At 39.1% G+C, this 24,506-nt stretch overlaps 1 protein-coding gene and 1 non-coding gene across 2 annotated transcripts in view; both read right to left on the reverse strand.

The window, feature by feature from the left end:
• Window positions 1-24,506, reverse strand: part of MTDH (metadherin) — a 67,666-nt gene that overhangs the window by 22,145 nt on the left and 21,015 nt on the right. Inside the window, exons 3-8 of the mRNA XM_075549454.1 lie at window positions 19,965-20,049; window positions 19,121-19,297; window positions 17,660-17,725; window positions 15,793-16,029; window positions 10,372-10,470; window positions 3,773-3,897 (exon numbers count right to left, since the gene is read on the reverse strand). Of these exons, the coding sequence (XP_075405569.1) occupies window positions 3,773-3,897; window positions 10,372-10,470; window positions 15,793-16,029; window positions 17,660-17,725; window positions 19,121-19,297; window positions 19,965-20,049 (789 nt within the window). The remainder of the gene's footprint in view (window positions 1-3,772; window positions 3,898-10,371; window positions 10,471-15,792; window positions 16,030-17,659; window positions 17,726-19,120; window positions 19,298-19,964; window positions 20,050-24,506) is intronic.
• LOC142449653 (small nucleolar RNA SNORA42/SNORA80 family) lies at window positions 16,745-16,876 on the reverse strand. The gene has a single exon (XR_012784778.1). It is a non-coding gene; the product is annotated as a small nucleolar RNA SNORA42/SNORA80 family (small nucleolar RNA).

The raw sequence follows: 24,506 nt of genomic DNA on the forward strand, positions 1-24,506 counted from the left end.
GCTGTGGCTGTCCACCACGTCCAGAGAAAGGGATCCAGATGACCAGCCACCGCAGAAAGGGGATCTGTGGCGCCGTGGTGGCAGCTATGCCAGCAGGCACAACGCCCCTGCACTTTCGGAGGAGCACTTCCTCTTCTACTGACAAGGCAACTTTTAAGTTTTATTTCAACAATGCGTACACGTTTCAATTTATTCATTGCAATCCCCCTCATGCACCATCTCTTCACTCACTTGCTCCATGTTTTCTCTTGCCATTCTTCCTCTTTCTAACCTTCTGAAATGTGTCCTTGGGTACATGCTAACTAAACATTTACTCGCGTATGGTTGGTTATTCTAAGGTATGTGTATTGTTATTGCTCTCCTTATAGGCCAATTATTTGACTGAAAACTCAGTCATGGGGTGAGTTTCATTTCAGACATGATGGATGACTAAGAACCACAGTCTTGGCTGTCTCATCAGTCTCTCAGTAATGCCTAATCTCTATCATGATTTTTGAGTTTTATCATTTTCGCCACTCCACACAGACCTTCTAATGTGATACTTTTCAGAGCACTTGATAGTGGTAGTGGAGCACCAACTCGTTCTTCGAGTCTCAGGGTTATAGAAACCGATGTATGTATGCATGGTGGATTATTTCCACGTCTCTTCAGATTGTCGTTAGGAGCCCTGGTGGTATAGTGCTTAACTGTTGGGCTTCGAGCCATATAGTCAGCAGTTTGAAACCACCAGCAGTTCCAAGGGAGAAAGACTGGGCTTTCGACTCTTGTTAAAATCATGCTCTCTGAAACCCACAGGGGACACTAGGAGTCTGCATGAACTCAATGGCAATATTTTTAATTCTCTCCAGTCTTCTTTCCTCCAGATGGGGAGAGACCAATATTTGCGCTTTAAATGGGTGCATGCAAACTTGTCGGACCCGTCTAAATACTCACCCAAAGTAGGGTGTAGAACGTTGCCACAACACTGGGTGTCTCCTGGGGTGATGGTCCTGAGCCTGCAGGGCCAGACTCATTCTCTCCAGGGGTCATCATAATTTTCTTTGCTCTATGTTCCTCCACATTTATGAATATACTTGCAGCTAAGATGCACACAACACATCTAACCCTACTGCTTGTAACTCTTGCAAACCTCCCAATGCCTTCCCCTGCTCCATTTGGTGCCAATCTCATTCCTCTTCTATATTTACTTCCCCTTCATCCAAGTTAATACTTGACTAGCCTCTACTAGCCAGGGACTTCTTTCCTTTCCTGGTAATCACCCAAGAAATGTTTTTGCTTTTAGTGTAAAAACGTTTTCTCAACTTTTTACAATATTGATCTCATGCAATAGTTATCCTTTGGTGATTGACTCATTTCATGCAATATCTCCCAGGTCCATGTTAATATGGGGTCCTGCAAAGCAATCAGGACTCTTTAATGTTGTGGAGTGTATTTAGCTGACTACACTATGCCTTGGCGGCAGAGTGGGTTATGCATTGGGCCGCCAATCGAAAGGTCAGCAGTTCGAAACCACCAGCTGTTCTGAAGGAGCAAGACGAAGCTTGCTGGCCCCATAAAGTTACAGAAATGCATACATAGGGGCAGTTTTACTCTATCCTAAAGGGCCACTAGGGAGTCCACATGGATTCGATGGCATTGAGTATACCATTGTGTATATGTACCAAAAGTTTTCTTATTGACTCTTCTGCTAGACATTTAGGCTGTTCCCATTAGTTTGCTATTGCAACTATTGCCCTTGTATAAGTTAATGAGCTGTTTCTATCATCAGCCAGACTTCACACCAACAGCAGGTTATAGTAATTCAGCTTTTGAGGAGTTAAAAGTTATATTGAATTTGTGACCACCTTAGAGCTCTTTTAGCCAACATTTGTTCATTTGTGTTATTCTAACAGTTTAGGGAGGCTAGAAGTCTGAATTCAGGGATCCTGGTCTAAGGCAAAAGAAGTCTTGGTGGCATAATGGTTCTAAGATGGGCTGCTGGTGGCCAAGGTCAGCAGTTCAAAACCAACAGCTGCTCCGCGGGAGAAAAATGCAGCGTTCTGTTCCCACCAAAAATTACACTCTAGGAAACACACAGGGGTAGGTTACTGACCCTGCTTACAGGGGGTGTTAGTTATATGTTGTTGTCAATTTGAGACTTAAGAGTGAAAGGGGTGGGGGAGGTTATCCTGTAAATCAGTTCGCAGCTTGACCACCTCATTTGGAGGCACTAAGGAGATAAATAGCTTGCTGGAGGTGGGACACAGGCTCACTCCGTGGGAGACATTCCTGCGGACAAGACACATGGAGCTACGCTAGAGCTCTGGAGCCAAAGGAGACCCCTGCCAGTGCTGAGATGCCTCTACTGCCACTGGTTCCACAGACTTCCCACCCACTGGCCCCTGATCGTCCTGCATTCAGCATCATGGCATGTGTTTCCTGAGTCTGAAGAGGACTTTCGAGACTGGTATCAGACATATGGACTTGATCTGGACTGGGCTAGAATGTTTTCTTGATATTCAACGGCTCTTATATATAAAGCTCTTTCTTATACACACGAGTCTCTCTGGACTTGTTTCTCTAGACTATCCTAACACACACAGGGTCACCGCCATCACTTGGAATTGACTCTATGGCAGTGAGTTTGATTTGTAGTCATATGCCATTAAAGGTCAATCCACCCATGTAGACTCAGAATGTCCACTCCCTACTGCCTCTTTTCAGGACCTAACCTGACTTATTTGTTAAATGCTTTCATTTGTGCGTAACTTTTAACTTTATTTACAAAGGTTGATCAACAACAAACCCAGACCAACAAAGTTTTACCAGGACACAGGCCCACCCATTCTTTCTACAGTGTCTACGTGGAAGCTTCAGAAAGCTTGGGGGAAATTCCATTATTTTTCCAGTCCAGTTTCCCACAAACTTTGGAAGCCTCATCCCTATAAATAGCAGCTGATAAGCTATGTACCTCCCTATATGGCCCTTTGAGGGAGTTTGCCAGGCACTGCATAAAACGCCTCCCAATCATAAACCCGAACTGATAAAGTAACCAGGACTGGGCAATGCTTTGTTCTGTTTGTAAATAGGGTCACTGTGAGTCATAACGGACTCCACAGCATGGCACCTAATAATTCCTCCTCAATCGACTACAATATGGCTTCTATTCCAAAATTTCTAACAAGGTTGCTCTTGGTAAAATTAGCAGAGAACAAATCCAATGCTGTTTTTTAGTCCCAGATCCTCGGCTGCTACTGAGATGGTAGTATCCTGCCGCCTTCCTGACACACTCAGTTGCTTCCGTTGTGGTAATCCAGGGCTCTCCTCTCCTCAAGACTCATCAATGGAGTTTCTTATTACTAAACATTTGAGAGCTTCCCAGATTTCTATGCTTGTTTTCTTGGACTCTAAAAGATTTTCTTTAAATATTTCACCCAGTCTCAAAAGTTTTAACAACCATATGCCAGTGATACAGATCTTCCCTAAGCTCCAATCTGGTAGATACTCAAACTTCTCTAAGGCTCAGATTTAAAACCCCCAACAAACCCATAATCTTCTTTGCCCCAATTAACTAGCTCCTCCTCTCTTGCTAATCTCTTTGGCTGTAAATCCCCTGCATCTAAAGGTAAATCATAAACCATATGCACCAGAGAATCGGGGCAGAAAATACAGCAATTACCATGCTCTTGAGCAACCAAGAAATGCCATCATTGCTACAAAAGCAGTAAATTCTTTCTGATGTCAATTCTGAAGTCGAAAGACTAAAACCATACCCCCACCACTGTTTTCTTACCTTTTGGTCCTCAGGAATTGTTTCCTGGGATTTTAGAAGTGATGCTCTTTCTTCATCTACCCAATTCCCCCACTCTTCTGCTGGGGCATTCCAATCCGAGCTGGGATCAGCAGATGACAGACCATCTATAATTGAGAAATGTCAATTAGATAGCTACCATTTATACCATAAACTAAAATGCAAAAAAGAAAATGACCTATGTTGAATTAAATGGCAATTTAAAATCTATTATTCTTCTCTTTCCCGAGCACAGGTTAAAGGGCTAGAGAGCTCCCCTGCCCTGCCCCAAATATAGTTAAAAACCTTTATCTAAAGTTAGCTAGGCATATAACATGGTTTATTATGCTGAATTTCTAATAAGCTCCTGAAAATGTATAGTTTAGCTTTTCAGTTCTACTCTTTTGTTTTATTTGTTATCAATTTGCTTTTTTCATTAGAAATCTATAACTTGGTCCTTTAAACAAATTCATCAATTTTTGATACAGTATTCAACCTGCTCAAGAAAGAATTATTACTCTAGACTTTCGACTCTCTTCCCCTCCATGAGGAACTGAATTCTAACCCCCTTTTAGAACCTAACACTATCAGTGGCTTGTTCTTAAAAGGGAAAATCTTTGGGCTTGTTGTTCTGTCAATCCACTGCCATCAAATCAATTTTGGCTCTCCGTGGTTTCAGAACAAACAGCCTCAGCTTTCCCCCACAATCTTGGGGTGAGCAGCCCCTAATAGCATGATAGTGCCACGCATCAGATGGGTCCTGTCTCAAGAGAGACTATGTACAATAAAACCAGATATCGCCCCGTCCTGCAGTCACTTTGTCAATATGAACAGAAGTGGAACATTGGGTTTACCTGGGCTAAAACACCAATACCCAAACTCAAAGCCAGGAGTCAATGTGGACTCAAAGTGACTCTCTGTGGGTTTCTGAGACTGTAACTGTTTATGGGGATAGAAAGCCCAGTCTTTCTCCCTCAGAACGGCTGAGGTTTCAAACCACGTGGACTGAATCCCAACAATGCATAACCACTACATAACCATGGCTCTCCAAGACTAAAATGCAGCTCTAAAAATTAGTCCTTCTATCTTCTGTCTTCACATCATATTAAAAACAAAGAAACAACACAAAACCAAAAGCAAACTCACTGCCATTTGAATCCATTGCAACTCCTAGTGACCTTACAGTACAGAATTTTTCAGGAATAAAAAGTCTTATCTTTTATGGAGCACCTGATGATTTGAAACTAATGACCCTTTCAGTTGTAGCCCACCATGTAACCCAGGTATATACAGATACACATGTTCCTATATGTCCTTATTATAGTCAGGTTTCATTTACAATAGCTTAAGATGAGATTAGGTTTTATTTCCAAATGGTTAACAAGTTGTCCTAACCCTACTTAATTGAAAAATCAACTGTTTTCCACTAGTGTCAAATGCCATTTTTATCATACAACAGTCTTTCGTGTAGGTGAGTCTATTTCTGGAACTCCTATCCTGTCATTCTAATCTACTCTTGGGGCAGTGCCACAGGCAACACACTAATACAGTCGGTTCTCTGGATCTACGGCTTCAACCGTGTGGATGTCACATCTGTGGCTTCAATGACCTGCAGATACTCCCCCACCCCAAAAAAGGGGAAGAGGTTGCTAAAAAGTAATTAAGTAATCAATACAAGCTTACAGGCTAACTCCTCTGACCTTGAGTAATATGCAAACCCGTAGGGCAGAGAACTGCCCCATGGGGTTTCCAAGGCTGTCCATCTTTACTGAAGCAAACCGTCTCATCTTGTCCATTGGAGCTGCTGGTGGGTTTCACCACCTGCTTAGCAGCGTAATCTGTCACGGTACCAAAAGCTAAGACCAAGTATAAAGTGCTCTTTACCCGGTATTTAAATTTTATTGGTTATTATTCTCCGATGGGCTCTGGAACCAAGCAGCTGTGGGTATCTAACTATTGGAGGAGGAGCGTAATTTGAGAATCTACAAGGGCAAACCTGCCTGCACGAATTATTCTTTCCATCAGTATTTATTCAGGTGAATGCTGTTATCATTTTTTTCTTAAAAGAATTGTGATACACCCTATAAAGATCTTTAAATCTCGTGTTTTAAAAGAATACCTAATGATCTGGAAAAATGTTCACAGGAAGAAAACAAAAACATAAACTGTATACATAATCACAAATTTATATGCGTCAAAGAAACAAAGAAAACAGAGCTTTAGCTCATTGGTAGCATTGTAAAAATCTTATCTATTCATTCCTTATTAAACATTTACTATGTGCTAGGATCACTAAAGGCAGATATTAATATATCTATTATCTCATCAGTAGATGGCAGGTATACAAAATGATACCCCTACCCCCACCTCACGGGCCTCAGAGTCTATTCAGGGACCGAGAAAAGTTAAGGACACTGACAAAATTAAATAAAGAATGACAGATTCTGTCATGGGGCTGTAGGGCTAACTTAGAAGTCAGGGCGAGGTTGAAAGATAAGGGTTTACCATCTAGTGGGTGGGAAATCACTGAACACATTAATTACAGGTGTAAAATGTGTGACAATGGGAGAAATCGCTACTATGTCTACACTTGTTATCATAAGCAAGTATGGGGCATTAGGCTCAAATACCGTATATAATCGCATGTAAGCCAACTCAAACATCTAATTTTACCACAAAAATTGCATTAAAATGTGCTGAAAAACTTGGCTTATACACGAATATATACGATAAACTTACATTTGAATATTGCTTGACTACTTAATAACTATGTGACTTTGGCTAAGTTGCTTCAACTTAGTAGGCTAAATACTAATCTCACAGGATCACCCAAAGCATTAAAGACACATGTAAAACAACTGATAACTAGTCCGTAAATGCTCAATAAATGGTGGCTGTTTTATGTATCACTGGTACATTAATCTTAGAAAACTAGCTTCTAAGACATTTCAAAATACACCAGAATCAAACCTTCTGACATCTAGAACCCAGAGGAGAGCACTTTGGTTTCTGAGGTTATCAATCTTGTGGGAGTCACTCACTGCCATCAGGTTGATCCCAACTCAGTAGTGACCCTAAAAGACAAAGATTTCTGCAACTAAATTTTTAAAGAAGCAGACAGTCTCATTTTTCTCTTGTGGAGCAATTGGCGGGTTCAAACTGCTGACCTTGCAGTTAGCAACTCACTGAGCCGTCCAATATGCCAGTAGATAGCCTCATTTTTTTGTTCAAGGACTGGCTGCTTGTTTGAACCACTGACCTTGTGGTTAGCAGCCCAACTTGTAACCCACTATATCACCAGGGTACTTTCTGGACTTAGTCATGTATAATGAGAATGTATCTTTCATAATCCCGAAAAAATCTCTAAATTAGATACAATTGACATACCTTAATATCGAAGTTATTTCTACAAATGTATAAAGCAATCTAGTAGACATCGGAAACCAATCTATCACATGATTCATTAAATTAATACTATTAGCCCATCCAAATGCTAGAGCAGTCATTACCAGATAAGAAATCTAGATTTTGGTTCGCTCCCGGGTTTCGGCACCAAAAAAACCCAACCAACCAACCAACCAACCAACCAAACAAACAAAAAAAAGAAATCTAGATTTGGAATATCACTTGTCCATAAGTTGTGCCCAATGGCTGCTTGCCAGAAAAGAAGAAACTGCAGTAAAAGTGAGGTCAGGCAATAGCGTGGGCAGTATACTCACATAGAAACTCTTAATAAATATGGTGGGAGGTAAGGGTACAGGATAAAAATATAGTACTTAATAAGAGTACCCCCCCCTTCCAAATCATCTTATTGGGAACTCTTTAGAGATACTATAACATTCAATAATTCATTTAGATCAAGCATGACTGTACAATTGCTGACACCAACATTTTGAAACCATTTTCTTTCTTCTTCAACTCTTTGATGGCAATGGTTCAAAGGCCCCAAACCCAGTGGCTCATTCACTCAACGTGTTTGGCTACAGCTAAGAAACTTTCATAACACATCATTGTCCCGTGTACACTCTACTACACACATGAATATATTTTTTCACATGTAACTATCTCATCAAACAAATATACATATATTCATGAGTATAGACTCTTTTCACTTTCCCACCAACTGTTTGGCTTGCATGCCAACTTATGTATCCATTCCACTGGTATGTTATTGTGTGTTACATGTTTGTGTACGTAATAGTAGGAGAACAGTAACAGCAGCCAAGAATAGCACCAATAAAACTTATGGAATATTTACTATGTACCAGGTACTCTGTTCTAAGAACCTGATGTGTATAAATTAATTTAATCCTTTCAACAACTGAGGGGAAGGAGGGGACAGGGGTACAGAGATCTTGCAACTTGCCCAAACGCAAAGGCCCTGGGTTTTAAACCCCAAGTAGGCTGTTCCCGAAGCTCATGATCTTAACCACTTTACTATGTTACACTCTTCAACTCAATGTGTTTTGGCTAAATGATGTTTATGACTCAAGTCATTGAGCAGATATATTAAGCACACTGTAAAGGTAAAGCTAATATAAAATCATGCACTTTTCACATTCACTGACCACCAAAATCAGTCAATAAAGATAAGAGGGCAGAAAAGAAAATTCACTGAAAGATAATAAAGGAGCTTTGGGTCACCAAGACTGGCAAGATAGCATAACAAACTTGAGAAAAGATGAAGGTGTTCTTGATACATTAACTACAGCATCTTACAGGTATGCACGTGGGGCCTTCAAAAAGTTTATGGGAAATGTCCATTAATTCCATTTTCCAACAAAATTTCTGAAACCCCTTGTGTATGCATGTGTTCGAATATACACATACACATTCGATCTTTAATTTTAGCAGCCAAACATGTTTTTCATATTGAGAGTACATGTGAAAGTGGAACTTTGTATACAAGACGGGAGGCCTGGAGCCGTCTGCTGTTTTCTTCGGTCTCATCCTCATACCTGACGTTCCTCGGTGCTATTTCCTTCCATTACAGTCAGCACGTTGATCATTCTTAAAGCAGAGAGGCTATCCCTTTCGCCCTCTGAAAACAGTGCTTTCTACCTTGTCACACACTGGACTTACAGGAGACCTTACAATGCACAGAGCTTCCCTGTGCACCTACCACCTCATGGAAGTCTCAGAGCCGGTAGGAGTGTCATCACCAGCGACTACAGGTGACCAAGTCTACCCACAGGAGACAGTATGTTTTAGCGCTAAGGTAGCACTTCCCCAACACCCACCCACTCCAATCAAGATTTCCAATATCACTTCTCTTAACCTGTAAGAATACGGCTTCACTAGACCAATTATCCATCAAGTCACAAGCTTGCTTTTATGGTGACTATGATCACCTAGGCTACATCAACTATGTAGACCAGTGGTTCTCAGCCTTCCTAATGCTGCGACCCTTTCATTCAGTTCCTCAAGTGGTGGTGACCCCCGACCATAACATTATTTCATTGCTGCTTCATCACTGTAATTTTGCTATTATGAATTGGGTGACCCCTGTGAAAGGGTCATTCGACACCCCCCCCCCCCCGCAACGGTGAGGCACGAGCCACAGGTTGAGAATCGCTGATGTAGTGGTTTAAGAACATGAATCTTGACGCCGAAAGGTTTTGAATAATAGACCTCTAGCACTTAACTAGCTGCATGATAGGGGATAAGTTAACAACAATTCTCCTCGTCCCTGTCTATTCTGTAGGGGGCAAAGAAAAACATCCCCAAAGACCTACACTGAAGAATTACTATGAACATTTACTAAACTGAAATGTAAAATGACTTAGCACAGTGCCTGATGTAACCTTGTATTAATTATTAACACTGCTGAACACCAGTGTCTGTATGCAGCAGGTATGGTGCATACAAAATAGAAAAGGCTAAGTTCTTGTTATGGAGGGGTTCAAACTAGTTTTAAAACAAAAGCACACTCTTTAAAATATATAATTAATTATAAATTTTATTTACTCTTTGAATAATATTTTTAGTGACATCTTACTCATTTCAATATCAAAAGCACATTATTAAACAAACAAACAAACAAACATTAAACAAAGACCCAAATGGAAAATCTTAAGAAGCAGGTCATTAAGTGCCAAATAAAATAGTAGAAAAGTGCTATAAAAAATTCAGTAAAAATGGATAAATACTGAAGTTTAGACTTATGAGGAACAAAACTTAAAATAACACAAAAGAAAAACACATAGAACAAGCTTTCTGACTAAAAAAAACCCCACTATTATTTATCTCCCTTACTTTATTTTACAACCCGTCTTTAACCTTTAAGTTTTAAAAATTTGAACCCATTCTAATCGCTCAGTTATCACTTAGGAGAAACAGAACACTCATTTAAAGCAAAATTTGAAGCTACAAGTACTATAGAACTACAAGAAAACTTCTTTACACAACGCCTCACGGACTCATGAAAGCAAGCTTAGTTTAATTCTATGGCATTCAATAATCAGTCTCCAAGACACGTGGTCGATATGATAGTACTATGAACGGAAAGTTGAGAAATTAAGATTACAAGATAAAGCACAAATTCAAGGTACTAGAAAGAAAATTCTGAAATAAAAAAACTGATAATTTTGAAAAGGACATACTTAACCCAGACCATTCATCATCGATATAGGGTTGATTACGGCTAACATCCCACTGATAATCAGAAGTGGTAGACTGAGAAACTGGCTCAGCAGTAGACCCTTAAATGAAAAACGAATGCAATAAAATTAAAAGTGGAATATTTTAATGATGTTTCATAACAACAGTTCTTAAATTTGTACATGGAGATTTTTAAAAGTATTTTTTCATTTCTCCTAAAAGGAAAAATTCAGACATTAGAATATGTAAAACAAAAGGCCAAACAGAAGAATTGAGCATATTTTTAGACTAACTATGATATTCACTTAATCTGAGTCAATTGATCAGAAATATATTTTTCCCTAGAACCAATCTGTTAGATTTTGTCTTTTGTAATACATACTTCAAATTAGTTATTTATAAATTTCAAGAAGCCACGAGTTTATTTTTCTTAACGATGGAAAACAATACAACAAAACAGCTTATACTCTACTTATTTTAGAACTGCTAGTCCTGCATGCTCTGGATATACCTTGTATCTTAAAAACTCTGACAGAGCACTAGAAAACATCTATTTAAAATATTTTATTAATAGAATTAGCTAACTGCGGTTAAGGAAAAGTTAAAGTGACAGGTAGGTGATTATCTAGAAGGGAGAGACAAAGAGAAGCCAAAGCATAAGAGAGCTGCTGGTAGCTTAGAGACCCAGTTTCAGATTCACTTATAGACAATGGAGACTCATCTAAGTTTTGGGGTGGGGTAGACGGTGGAGGGATTTGATGAAAACTGTGATGGACTACTGGTCTAGAACTTACACAACATTTTAGTTTGCAGCACATGCATTCATGGGTGTGAAATAAAAACCCCTTGATTAGTAGCCATAAATTCATCTCAGAATTTAACCATGAATGTAAAGCGCTCTGTGTGTGTGTGTGTGTGTATCTATCTTCCGTGTCTTCTCACTCAGAACTTCGTTTATCACTACTCTGATAGTCACCACTCTGGAGTCATAGCCACTGATAACAAGCAATTATTATGAAAAGATACCTGTTAAGTATAGAAGACCTACATACAATCACTTCCTATCAGAATCCTTACTAATATGTATTTCTAATTGGTTATAGATAATCTTTCTTAAGAGCATTCCACCAATGTGATAACGCCTGATGTATACTCAAAATAATCACCTATTTTACATAATTGTAACACACCAATCGAATCCATAAGCTCCATATACAATGGGGCAGCAGCTGCTCAGAGGAACTGCTCTTAGTTGCCCGTGCTTCTTTTCTCTGAATGCGCAAAGGGAACATTGTGCGTGGTACACACAGTCTCCAAAAGAGCAGCAAATCTCTTGTACTTGCGGCGAACACATGGTGGAGGAGACCAGTCTGGTAAACTATGACCTCCGGGCAAATCTGGCTAAGTTGCTGTCTCTGAAATTATAGTTTTGTTATTTAGAAATGGTTGGGAAGAGGGGGGAAATCGATAAATAACATAAACAGCATTTCATTTTATCCAAACCAGCCATATTTCTGTTTATGTTTTCTCTCGGGCTGTTTTCTTGCTATGAGGACGATAGGGCCATGAAGCCTGAAACATGCATTCCCTGGCCCTTTACAGCAGGTGTAGACAGACACCTGCTCTAAGTGAGCGATGGCCCAGAAGTTCCACAGCACACCAACCCTGCAAGCTTCACAAACGTCTCCCACAATCATGGAAGGTAATTCCAACAATTTCTTCTATGCTAATTTTAGAGGAGACAAATTCTTTTAAGTAATATTAAATTCATAGTAGCTGAATAGCAATAGTACATCTTCCAAATGACTAGATACTGAGTACAGTTGTTATGTGGGAGTCGATGTAACTTGAAATGGGCTGGCTAAAAACTCACTATGAAGAGGGGCGAATATGGAAAAGTGTCAAACTTCATGAACCTCTGAGTGCTGAGCACACCAGTACTGGAAGAGTGCCAGGATCCTAAAGAGAAGACCACCCGTGTACATCTGTCTGGGGGCCACTTCACTTGCAGTTATGTTCCCCCCACATACGCTTTCTTGGTCCTCCAGAAAGCAGAAGAACGAAGCCATCTGCAAACCCATTTTAAAGCTTGCCTCACACGTAATATGTACTGTCATTTCCCACAAATAACGCAGCCACACGTGCCATGCTCAGAAATGAGCAAGTGGAGTAAACCGTTCTGGCATGTCCCATGAACTTTGCAGAGCGAATCTTGACCTGATTCCCCTACTTCTCCCATATTACAGGTAAATCCTGTTGTTTTAGTAATTGAAATTGCCTACTTAAACATGGATAAAAACAGTCCAAGAATGCTGTTTTTGATAATGATTATGCAATAAAGGTATAAATAAGCCTTGGTCAAGAATTTATGCAACAAGTTTGGTAGTCTAAAAGAATCAGAAATTACAAAAATGAAACTATGTATTTGTTTCTATTATTTTAAGTTGATAATTTACTCTTTTAGCTCAATAGTCGAACGTTAAAAACTTGATCAGATGGACTTGGATAAAACCACAATATTTTAACTGCTGTTGGGACAACCCTGAAGGACAGAGGAGATTTTGAAATAGTAGATCTTTCCCGTCGCAGAGAGTCTCATTTGGCTCCTGCAGAGAAGCTGAACCACCACTCTTGTGGTTTGCAATGTCAGGTCTGCTTATTTTTATAATTTAATGTCTTCTAGTGTCAACTGAAATAACAGGTAAAAATAAATTTGCGTAGACTGGTTATGAAAGTAGCGTGTGTGTGTGTGGACAGATGTGTGTTTTTAACGTAGTTAGCACAAGGGGGGAAAACACACATTTGGGGAAAATATGGTACCTTCTATTTATGCTGCACAGTGGTACTTGATGGTAATTACTTTTCCAGGTAGCAAGCACTAAAATTGAACATGGTTTTTGGTTAACTAAAGGGAAGACTATTCTCACACACCAGCAACAGCAGAGTTAAGTGTGAGAGATGCAAAAGCAGATTCTGTTCAGAGGCATTCACTTCCTTGGCCACACTAGACCAAGCAGACGTCAAGATCAAGGTCACTTGGAACCTTCAATTTGCAATGAAACTGGTAAGACATGTGCCTTAGAAACTAGAACCATTAATAGTAATAGTTATTATTTACTGAATGCCTACTGTTGGCTAGGCCCTTTATTTACAGAACAGGTAAATGCTTTGCTGATTGCCTGAAAACAGATTAGCCATGATGAGAGCAAGTCAATGTCCACCATACCTACATACTTTATTGTCTACCACAATTGAGCAACTACTTTGGGCTAGGCACTGAACTTGGTACTTGATATTCACTGTAAGTATCCCTCCCAGCTTAAATCTGAGGTTACAAGTCCAAGGTCCAGAAAAGTTATTAAGCAAAAGATTAGGGGTCCATATTGAAGAGACCTGGTCTGAACCAGTGCCCAAGTTCACTCCACTACCCCAGGGTACCCTTTCCATCTTTTCAGAAGCATTCTTCCACCAGGATGAGTATTTTAAGTAACACTCAAGAAATGCATGTCCCCCAGTGAAACAAAACCCAAGACACCTTTCTTTTCAGTGACCCGCTGCAAATCTAATTTAATACAATTCTCTTTCAATTCAACAAAGGTCCCCATCTGTTCTGGCATAAATGTTAACCTGAGCCTCAATTTTATCAGCAGCAATATTAAGCAAGTACCATCTAATTTACATATTAGTTATGAAAATGCTACCGTTTTTATATGTAATCAGCATGATCTCATAGACTACAACAGTTTCTTTTATTAAAAGTAAAGGATGTTTTATAGCAGGGACATTCTTTTCTGATGAAAATAAGGTTGCAATTTAGGGAGTACCTCCTTTTTCCAATCCAATGTTTATATTCTTGATAATTTTTGGACATGGCAAGGCATTTGGGGGGGAGGGGGTGCTAAGAGCAGTACCAGAAAATATATAAAATTTACTAGTCAAACAGGGGTCTTTCTAAGCTTAAAAGCAATGCCAGAAGCATAGTTTTGAAAAAAATCTACTTAACTACTAAAAACTTCCTAGATTCAACTCTTGTCTCTAAGCCAAAAGAAATAAACTAAGAAAAAATATCTCCTACAAGCCTAAGTATGTGTTTTAATACATGAGGAATTATACCTTGAAGGATAAAACAAGGAGAGCCACAGGGCAAATGGACAAAATACACGAGCAATTCATACACAAAATAGAATCAAGGAAAATTGTGTTTGTGTGAGTGCTGTTAACCAAACTGATATGTAATTTTTCTATCGGATTAGAGAAGATCTAAAATATAAAAATACTCAAACCCTGAAAAGCCTATGATAAAACGGACAGTCATACTGATGCTAGAGTACACATGAGGAGCATTCTTGGAAAATGCTTGGGTAAGATGTAGTAAGAGTATTGCAAACATTCATTATTTCCTTTAACCCAGCAATATCACCCTTAAAGCAATAAACCCCCAAATAAAGGTATTTATTGTAGCATATTTAAAAAGAAAAGTGATTTCTCCAATAACATGAATGATTAAGTAAATTAGGCTACGCTTACACATTATATTATAGGTCATTAAATAAAAACATCTACTAGGGCTGTGACGTGTGGCTACACATAATCAAGCCCCCTGAAGTAGTTATAAGCCTTGATGAGCAATAAACATCTCTCTGGCAAAAAAAAAAAAAAAAATTCTACTAGGAGTAAGGAAAAGTCTTATCTATAATGTTAAGAGGAAAAAGGAACATAAAAACACATCTAATTGTGTCAAAGGGAAAAAAAACACCTTTTGCTGGGAGAAAACAAATCCATACAGAAATATAAAACTAAGTTATCTGCAGGTGGTGTGAGAACAGTAGTTTTCCTCTTCTCTTTGTGCAGTTTCTCACATTGAACAGATTACTTTTCTATAACTGGCACACTTGGGCAAGCACATACATGTGCGCGCGCACACACACACATACACATACACACACACCACACACAACTTGCTTTTAAGTTGAAGACCCTCAACAAAGACTTTCAATTGCTCGTCTTTATCTTTTAAATCCCAGGCAGGGGTGGGGTTGGGTAGGGGGCATGAAATGTAAACAGGTTTGGTAGACTGCAAAATATTACACAAATATATGCTATAGCCTTCAATTCACAATGCTATGCAGCTCATGAAAGCCGGCTGTAAATCAACCAGGAAGCCTGCTCACACACTATACTTAGTACATATGAGGGTACTCTGTAAAGAGTCCCAACATTTGTACCTACTTTGTTTCCATTGTTCACTTTCACTTTATTCCTACTGTTTCAATTGAAGAATCTGAGTTATTTAGGAGCATTTTTAAATGGCATTACTAATTTTCTTATTCGCAGATCTCCCCCCACCCCCGCACGCTGGAAAAAATAACAATCTACCAAACAAGCAATTTCAGGCGAACTTGAAATTTATGAACAGTTCTTACCAATGCTAGAAAATATTGAACGGTCACTCCAACTCCTTCCCCAGTCTTTTCCATTTGTGTTCGCATCTCCGCTGTCTTGACGCCAAGCAGATGGCTCGGTTTTCCTCTTGCTGGCAGACGCAGGTGGGACAGAGTTCCACTTCTCCTCCCCTGCACTCATCTGCGAGGAGAGTTTCACAGACTTCTCATTCCAGCCTCCTCCATTCACGGTGAGGTTTTCATTCAGTCCTGAAGAAACTTAAAAGAAGTAGCAAAGATTAAAAACTGATGAAATCATGGGTGAGGGGAGACTTCTTAGGGCTACTTATTTATATTCATTACTCATTTTTGCCCCCTACTGTCCTGGTTTGAGCTTTAAGTGCAAATTAAAAGTGCTAAATTAAAAGGGAACATGATCACCATGGATCCCTTTTAGATAGCTTAAAAACTGACAGGCAGTTTGAACTTAATATATACACACACGTATACACTATGTTTTCAATAGCAGAATGACTTAAAACAGAGCAAACGGGAACACACACATTCTGGTATACTCATGCCCCCTAATAGGAAGGTTTCTCCTTAGTTACATAGGTTTTCCTGAAATATCTTCCTGCATTATATGAGGCTTCTAAAAGGTTGTGGAAAGATCCCATTTTCTTTTCATTCCATTTTTCCACAAGCTTTTTGAAGTCTCCTTGTATGAATGATTAAGACAGGAATTCTCAAACTTGGAGGTACATTAAAATCATCTGAGAATTTCTTAAATCAAAATCTCTGGGGTGGCACTCAGACCTCAGCATGTAAGTGTATATACACACGCACACAAGCATCTGTATATGTACACTACACAACAAATGCTTTTTTCTTGTATATAGGGGCTTCAAAAAGTTCATGGAAAAATGAAATTGAAATAAAATGGCATTTTCCCAAGAACTTTATGAAGCCCACTTGTATGTGTATTTTGTTTTAGTTTTATTTTTACTACTTCAGTGCCCGACGCCCATGGGATAGAGCCAGGCAATGGTTCAGGGCACAGTTCGCTCTGGCCTGAGGCAACTGAGAGGCCCCTGGGGTTGGGCCTGCCAGCAATGCAAACCCAGGCACTGTACTTGGTTCTCGGGTTCTGAGAACATTGTAGTGCAGCCAGGACAAGGCCCAGCTGAAGAGGAGAAGGTGCTGTTTCATGTCTCAGTTCACCACCGTACTCCTGTTTAGGACAGGTAGACAAATCCGTGTAATTCAATCTCTATCATAAATGAGCAAATATGAGGAGACTTCAAAAAGTGTGTAGGAAAATCCCAGTATCTTTAATTCCATTTTCAAAACAACACACAAAAACCTTTTAAAAGCCCCCTCATAAAAAATATCATCTTTGTCAAGGACAGCCTAAGTTTAGAATATTTACTGTGAAGTATTTCCTTATTTCTTAAACGTAGGCCGTTTAAAAAGCTTGTAGGTACCAGTCAAGCATGATGTAGGATGTGTTAGCAAGGAAGGCATGCATCCAGGAAGACCCTCACCCCAACTTAACATACAGGGCTACATCTTGTATTTCACAAAGGCCTACCTAAGGCCAAATCCAAAAAGACCCTTCTCTATTGGCTTAAAGAAAGCAAGCAAGAATCAGAATTGCATACAAACTATTCCTGGGGAGAAAACCAACAAACCAAACACCTAGAAATATCAGAGACTGTTAGAAAAGTGGGAGTGACTTTTCTTTTTAACTACTTTCCCAGAATCTCTTGGCAGTGATTATGACACTTTCCTAATTAGTTAGTGCTGAAGGGAGCCCCCCCCCCTAATTTTCTCTTGTTGAGGTAAGAGACATGTATAAAGCTTCTATTTTGATGGCCCTTCAATTTAAGTTTTATGTAATTTCTCTCACCCTGAAGTGTAGAATCTCCTTTTCCAGACTTAAAGTTGCTAACTTGAATATTTAGATGCGAATCACCTGGTTGAAATAGAAATAAAATTCATTTAATATTAAATAGACCACTGTGTATATAAAAATCAAATCAGGAATAGCATACATATTAATTTTTACTTACAATCTAGACCAACTTGCTCCTGCAAAGATTACATGGGGAAAGAGCCAGCTTACCCAAAAGATACTTCATAAGGAAGTTAAGGAACTGACTTCTGGGTCAGACTCTCAATCAACTAAGCCGCCAACACAGGGCCACGCTGCCTCAGTGTACACAGATTTGGCTGTGCTCTGTTAGCAAGACCCTTTAAAATCGGAACCAGGGACTTGTGCTCTGTAATTGGATTCAACTTTGCCACCTCTCAACAAGACCAGCTGCCTTTTCAACAATCCTGGAAGCAAACACATCAAACTTAAAGAACTTTGCCAGTATTTGGGACCAGGACTAAGGAAATATGGCAAGAAGTGAGAATGTACGTTACAGCACACACACACACGCACACACGCACACACACACTAGTTCTCTAACACTCAAAAGCGTAATGATCACAATGTATCAAACAGAGCACCAGCCAGCATGATGGCGGCGGCTGTTCTAGCAGGGGAGGCATGCACAAGACACTGAAGGAGGGTCACCAACAGACACTACGCACAGCTATCGCCAAACAATGGGAATGATTCAGCAGAAGTCATTGCTGCACCATGGCAATAAATTCCACCAAGTCATCAAGCAAAAAAGTAAAAGGCTAAGAAAGTGGTCTGAAGGCAACTGGAGGGCAATCCATAAAAACGTGAAGGCAGGTAAGTTGATGCCTGGAAGTAAGTTGAACAACATCCCACTGCAGACAGAGCTCGTCCAGGATGTACAGGATGGCAGTGCAGAACAGCTACTAAGAAATCCCCACTACTGGACAGTTCGAGCATTTCTAATCTTAGGAGGAAGACTGTGAGCTCTGTGATTGTTGAAGTTCCAGCTTTATCGAACACTGGAGACTCAAAAACTTGGGGCGATACAGAATACAGTCAGGACCAGCACTGACCGGAGCATGCTCGTCTCATCTTGGAAGGAAAGCACCCAACATGCACAATGGTGGCAATTCCACACTATCTTTTCCACTGTAAAAAATGCGGATGCAACAGAGTCGCGGCAAAGCAATACACACAAGAAGTGCCAACATCATTTTCTCATGTGACTCAAGGCAAAAGGCAAATTTTAGTTTAATAGGCCCTTCATTAAGCAACATGTAACATTGCTGGTACCAGGATAAACCGTACATGGTTCACAATACTCTCATGAAGAAGGGTATATCAGCACAATGAAATAAGCAGTTCAATATCGTCAGATTGATGTCAAGATAGTTTGTACATCTGATTAAAAGGAAATTTGATTTGGTGTATTAGTCTTATGTTCCACTAATATACCTTTATTCTTCTTGGAACCAACAGGAAATGATGCAGTTGGAAGTTGCTCGGTGGTAACTGTGATGGTATTTTCTATCCCAGGGATAGTTGAATCCAATGAACCAGAATCAGTCAGCACCTTATCACGTTTACGCTGCTGTCGTTTCTCTCTGTGACTAATTTTAGTTTCCCAGGCTCCTGACATAGCCCCAGAAAAAAAATGTTATTCAGTAAGGGGAGACAGAAAGAGCTGTAGCTTTGGGAAGAAAATGGGATGGGGCACACAAAATATGGTAGATTTATATATTACACTAAAACTCACCATTGATTATATTAATTTACCCTAAAAATTTACTTTACTCTAACTTTTAAAATGTAGGCAATAATTTCATCCAACCTGTCACCTATGGCTTAAAAGGTTATCAATATCATCTTGTGTATTTATGTTGCTTGGCAGAATAGGAGAAGGTTAAGTATAATCACTAAATAAGTGGGTACATTATTAGGTGATAACAAAAAATGGCTCACGAGTTTTGTCCTGTGCCTTCTAGGGAATGGTATAGTTAAGAACAAAGGGAGCAAAACCAAAACCATGTTTTCAGAAACAAAGCTTAACTGCTTAAGATACTGAGCAATTTTAATTTCAAGGTGGTTCCCACTTCAGGAAAGGCACTGTTGGATCCTTAAAACAAGTCAGATAGCAAGTGTTTCCTAACAGTGTTAGTAGATCTGTACATTAAGGATTGTAGTAATTAAAAAGAAGAACTACAGATATACAATTAAAGTGAAATAAATGCAGTTTCTATAAAACACGTTGGTAGAGAAATTAAAATGTTTCCTAAAGCCCTTTCCCTTGCTCAAGTACCTTCATCCACTTCCTTCCCGTCACGGCGTGAACTGTTCTGCACTGCGTTAGCATCTGACTTTGATTTCTTCTTAGTTTTCTTTGACTGAAAGTAAAATAGAATGTTACTTAACAGTATTTCATTGGGTTTTTGATTAAGGCAGAAGTCAGTAAAATCCATAATGAAATGTATGATACTGACAACTAGAGTAACTTACTGTTTTATTTTTTTAAATTAACACACGTGAAATCACAGTGATAGAAAGTAACCACTTGAGTCATTACTCTGTACTAAGTACATTTACATTCCATTTCTTATTTAGTCCTTAAATAAAATTCACTAGGGAAGGTATTACCCACCCCCATTTTAGAGGTGAGGAAATAAGAGACCTAAGTAGAATGAGGTCACATACAGTTAGTAAATGATACAAACCAAGATGGTATTAAGTTAGAAACCAGGTCACCCAAGCACAACGCTTGTGCCCTTCGCCATAATGCTGTCTTAACTGACACCATAAACCAGGCACAGTCAAATGAAGTCATCAAAGCAATAAACCGAAAAGCCATTGCTATTATGTGGAAGGAAATGCTGTTACGAGTATTGATTTTTTTTAATTTTGCATAAAGCAGCTTGTTGGCACACCCTTTGCTTATTATGTATCAAATGAGTCAATGAAGCAGTTTCCGAGAAAGGTGAAAATACCCTGGGTTTATATGGAGTAGTATTTAACAATCCAATAAAAATAAATACGCTATTTTTATTAAATACACACACATTTTAGGCTGGTGTTACAACTCCCTCTGATAAATTTCATTTTTTCTCTTTCCAATAATAGCTCACTAAAAAACGTACCAAGCTTTCAACATTTATGTAAGTGCATCCACGAGAAAATCATCGAAGTTCGTAAAACAGTGTTATCTATGCTTTCTATTTGTCCTTCTCACAACACTCAAAGATAGCAACCATTGCGCGGAACGCACAGGTGGGTCGCGAAGAGTCATAAGTCACTCCACAGACAACAACTTTCACTCTTCCAATCATTTGTTGAAATCAGTACTAACTTAAATTTCAGTTTACAACTAAGAGAATATCTTGAATATAACTTTTTTGGGGGGAGGGGAGTAGGGAGGCTTCTATAGGTAAGCAATAAATGACAGCTACATATCTTTCCTTTCAATAACAAAACTTTCGAATATTTTCACATAGCATGACCTTTTAAAAGTCATTAAAAATGGTTTATGACAATGGGAGCAGACATAAAAAACAAATTGGGTTTGGAATTTATCATGTTTAATAAAACACTGTATACCACCTACCAAAGTAGGTGCATATCTAAACTTAAGAGACATACTGAAACATATACCCATTGAGAAGATGGAGTTTAGTGGCTTTCAATATGTTCAAAGCTGTATACATATGATCATTATCTAACTCCAGAGCATTGGCATAATGCCAAAATTAAACACCACCCTCTTTCCTCTTCCTCACTGCCAATCAATTTATTCTCTGTCTCCACCACGTTCAGTAAAGTTACACACGGGCGATCTCTTGTTTACACTTTAGTACAGGGACCACATTATTTCTGTAAAAAACAAGACAGTATATACTTTAGGGTTGGTGGGTCAGCAGTGGGAGAAAGACTAAGCTTTCTATTTGAAAACTCACTGCCATTGGGTTAATGATGACTCATAGGGACCCCCTGGGGGTTCTGAGGCTGTATTGTTTATGGGAGTAGAAAACTCGGTCTTTCTCCCATAGAGTTGCTGATGGTTTCGAACTGCCAACCATGTGGATCAGGGCTTAGAAATCCACAGGGGCCACTGTACTCTGGCCCAACAGGTCACTGAATCGGAATTGCTATAATGGCGGTTAAGGGCGTTTTTGTTTTGTTTTGTGTCTCTGTTGCAACCACTCAACTGCTGTGGCTCTAAGGAACAGTAATATGTAAATGAAGGGTGTGAAGGTTCCAATAAAACACACTTTAAAATGCAGATGTCTGGGTGAACTTGAGGTTGATTTGGCCATAACTTACCAACCCCAAGTCTAGAGCAGTGCTGTCTCATAGAAATATAATGCAACACACTGAAAATTAAACTTTTCTAACAGAAACACACAATTTAAAAAATGGGTGGCATTAACTTTAACAACATACTTCACCACAAGTTCATCACAATGGATCACACAGCCCAGCAACATGGCGTCTTAGTGTTTAGGTCTGTCCTGGAATAATGTTTGGAGTGCTGATTCAGAAGACTGCCCTGGATAGACCTCATCAGTTTACTTTAGTAGAGATGGCGGCGTGACTCTATTTTCAACTATTGAGTTATATGCATTTATGAATTTATCACCCTAACTTTAAATATAAGAAATCAGACCCACAAATTACAGGATAAGACAAAAAAAGTTCTAAGAAATATTTGAAAATTAATTGAGTATGAAGGGCCTTCCGAGGGAAGCTGTATATGGATGCCTGGTGGCTTATACATTAAGCTGCCAATCGCAATCACGGCACTCTGAAGACTTTAAAAAGGGTAGTTCTTTTCTGTCCTCTAGCGTGCGTCACTATGAGTTACAATCCAGTAGATGGTAGGGTGTGTTTCTCTTTGGTATGAGAGATTATGCAATATATTCAGGCAACATGTTGGACACTACAAAGTCAGACACAGCTTGAGAAGAGTGGAAGACAAGCACACCTTTGGAAGGTGTGTGGACAATTCAGAGTGCCCAAAATTTAAGACTTCATAATAATTTTCACAGATGTTTTGAAGATCTAATTTTTCTCTCTTCAAGTTATGCAATAAACATTTCAGAACACATTTTAATACAATAATTCATGTTAAATGTTTCAGAGGTGAGGTTGACTCCAAGCTTCTTTATAAGAAATATTCTAACCTTTCTTTGAAGAGTTCTATGCACAGGTGAAGTACAAGATTGGAGCATTTTAATTTTAATACATGAGTTTGTACTATTTTATTTGAATTTACTGTACCAGACTCATTACCAGTAGGTCGATGAAGACTCATAGCGACCCTGTAAGACAGAGCGGAACTTCTGGTGTCTGAGTTAGAGGTTGTAAATCTTCATGAGCACAGAAAGACTCCTCTTCTCTTGCAGAGGGGCCTGAATGGCTGACCTTGTGGCCAGCAAACATGAGACCCACTATACGCGCCACCAGGGCTCCTTAGATGTTGCACAGTGGCTCTTATCTCTGGCTCCCTATAAAGATAACAAATTGGGACGGAATGTTCTTCAGTCCTTAAAGGTGGAATGATCCTTAGGGAAAACTTCAAGCTCAAGTAGTTTACACTGTTCAAATGTCTTTGGCTCAAAGGACCATGTGAAGTATAACTTGACTTAAATATTTAATACAACACAAACAACTTTAAATAAAGCTAGAGTGGAGTGCACTTCCTCGATCTCAGGCTAGCTACCACTACACATTAAACTATCCTCATCTTTTTATGAGTAAGCAGTGGTATATGGCATGCTCTCTATCTCAAAAACTAGTGCTATTGGGGAAAATCGGTGCTGCCAAATATACTCAGAAACAAGTCTAACCTCTGAGGTACTAAGATGTGTGTTGTTCAATGTTACATTTTCTCCCCATGTAAGCAACATAAAAAGTTATTAAGAGATGGTATAAAAATAGAATGCAAATGAAGCCTTCATAATTAGGTAATATACTTCAGACAATTCACATTTCAAGTGGTCCCTGACCACTGCAGCAGTGGATACCACACTGGACAGTCCTGGTCTTTGGGGGTAATTTTAATATGGGACTAAGAAGTACGTTGCATTCAGGATTGTAAAAACTTATCACATACCAATTTTGTTGGATAAATTAAAATTCTGCCATTTCCTATTGGCAAGTGAAAGAACTTTTTTATTCCCCCAAATTTGAGATGGGAGCATATATTTGGTTGGACTGGTTCAAAAGAAAATTTGGATCAGGAAGATAACCCTGAAAGAGACATGTTAATAAAGAAAATTTTATCCTATTAATGATGAGAAAGTCTTATTAAATCATGACTAATTTTTCAATGTCATCCTCCAATTCTGCAAAGGTTTTTATAGAAATTCAATGAATAAAATTTAATCTTCCTCAGCATCAATCACATTTCTGCAATTAAAGCAGAAGTTTTTGTATGCTGTTTTGTCTGTAAAGTCAACAAAGACTAAAGAATGTACTGAAAGTCTTTCCAGACTTAAATCGGTTGCACAACTACTACACTGCTCTAGGTAACTCACTTAACACTCAAAATAGGCTGACTGTCTGCACTTTACACATAAGAAAAGCGAGGCAACTTGATTGTCTAACCCCAAGATCACAAGTCTAGGAAGTGTGGGAGCTGGAATTAGATCCCAAAATAGTGCTCCGGACACTGGTCTTCTAACCAGCACACAGTTTTTTTTGTTTGGAAACTGCTGTCCTATTTATGAGTAACATACAAATCACTTTAATAATAAGGATGCATTTTTACTCAGAATGGTCTCTTCATTGCCATGAATTTCTTTTTAAAAAACCCATTAGTTTCAAACTCCTTGCTAAACAGTCCTTTAAA

The sequence above is a fragment of the Tenrec ecaudatus genome, chromosome 5, assembly GCF_050624435.1.
Source record: "Tenrec ecaudatus isolate mTenEca1 chromosome 5, mTenEca1.hap1, whole genome shotgun sequence".
Taxonomy (NCBI): Eukaryota; Metazoa; Chordata; class Mammalia; order Afrosoricida; family Tenrecidae; genus Tenrec; species Tenrec ecaudatus.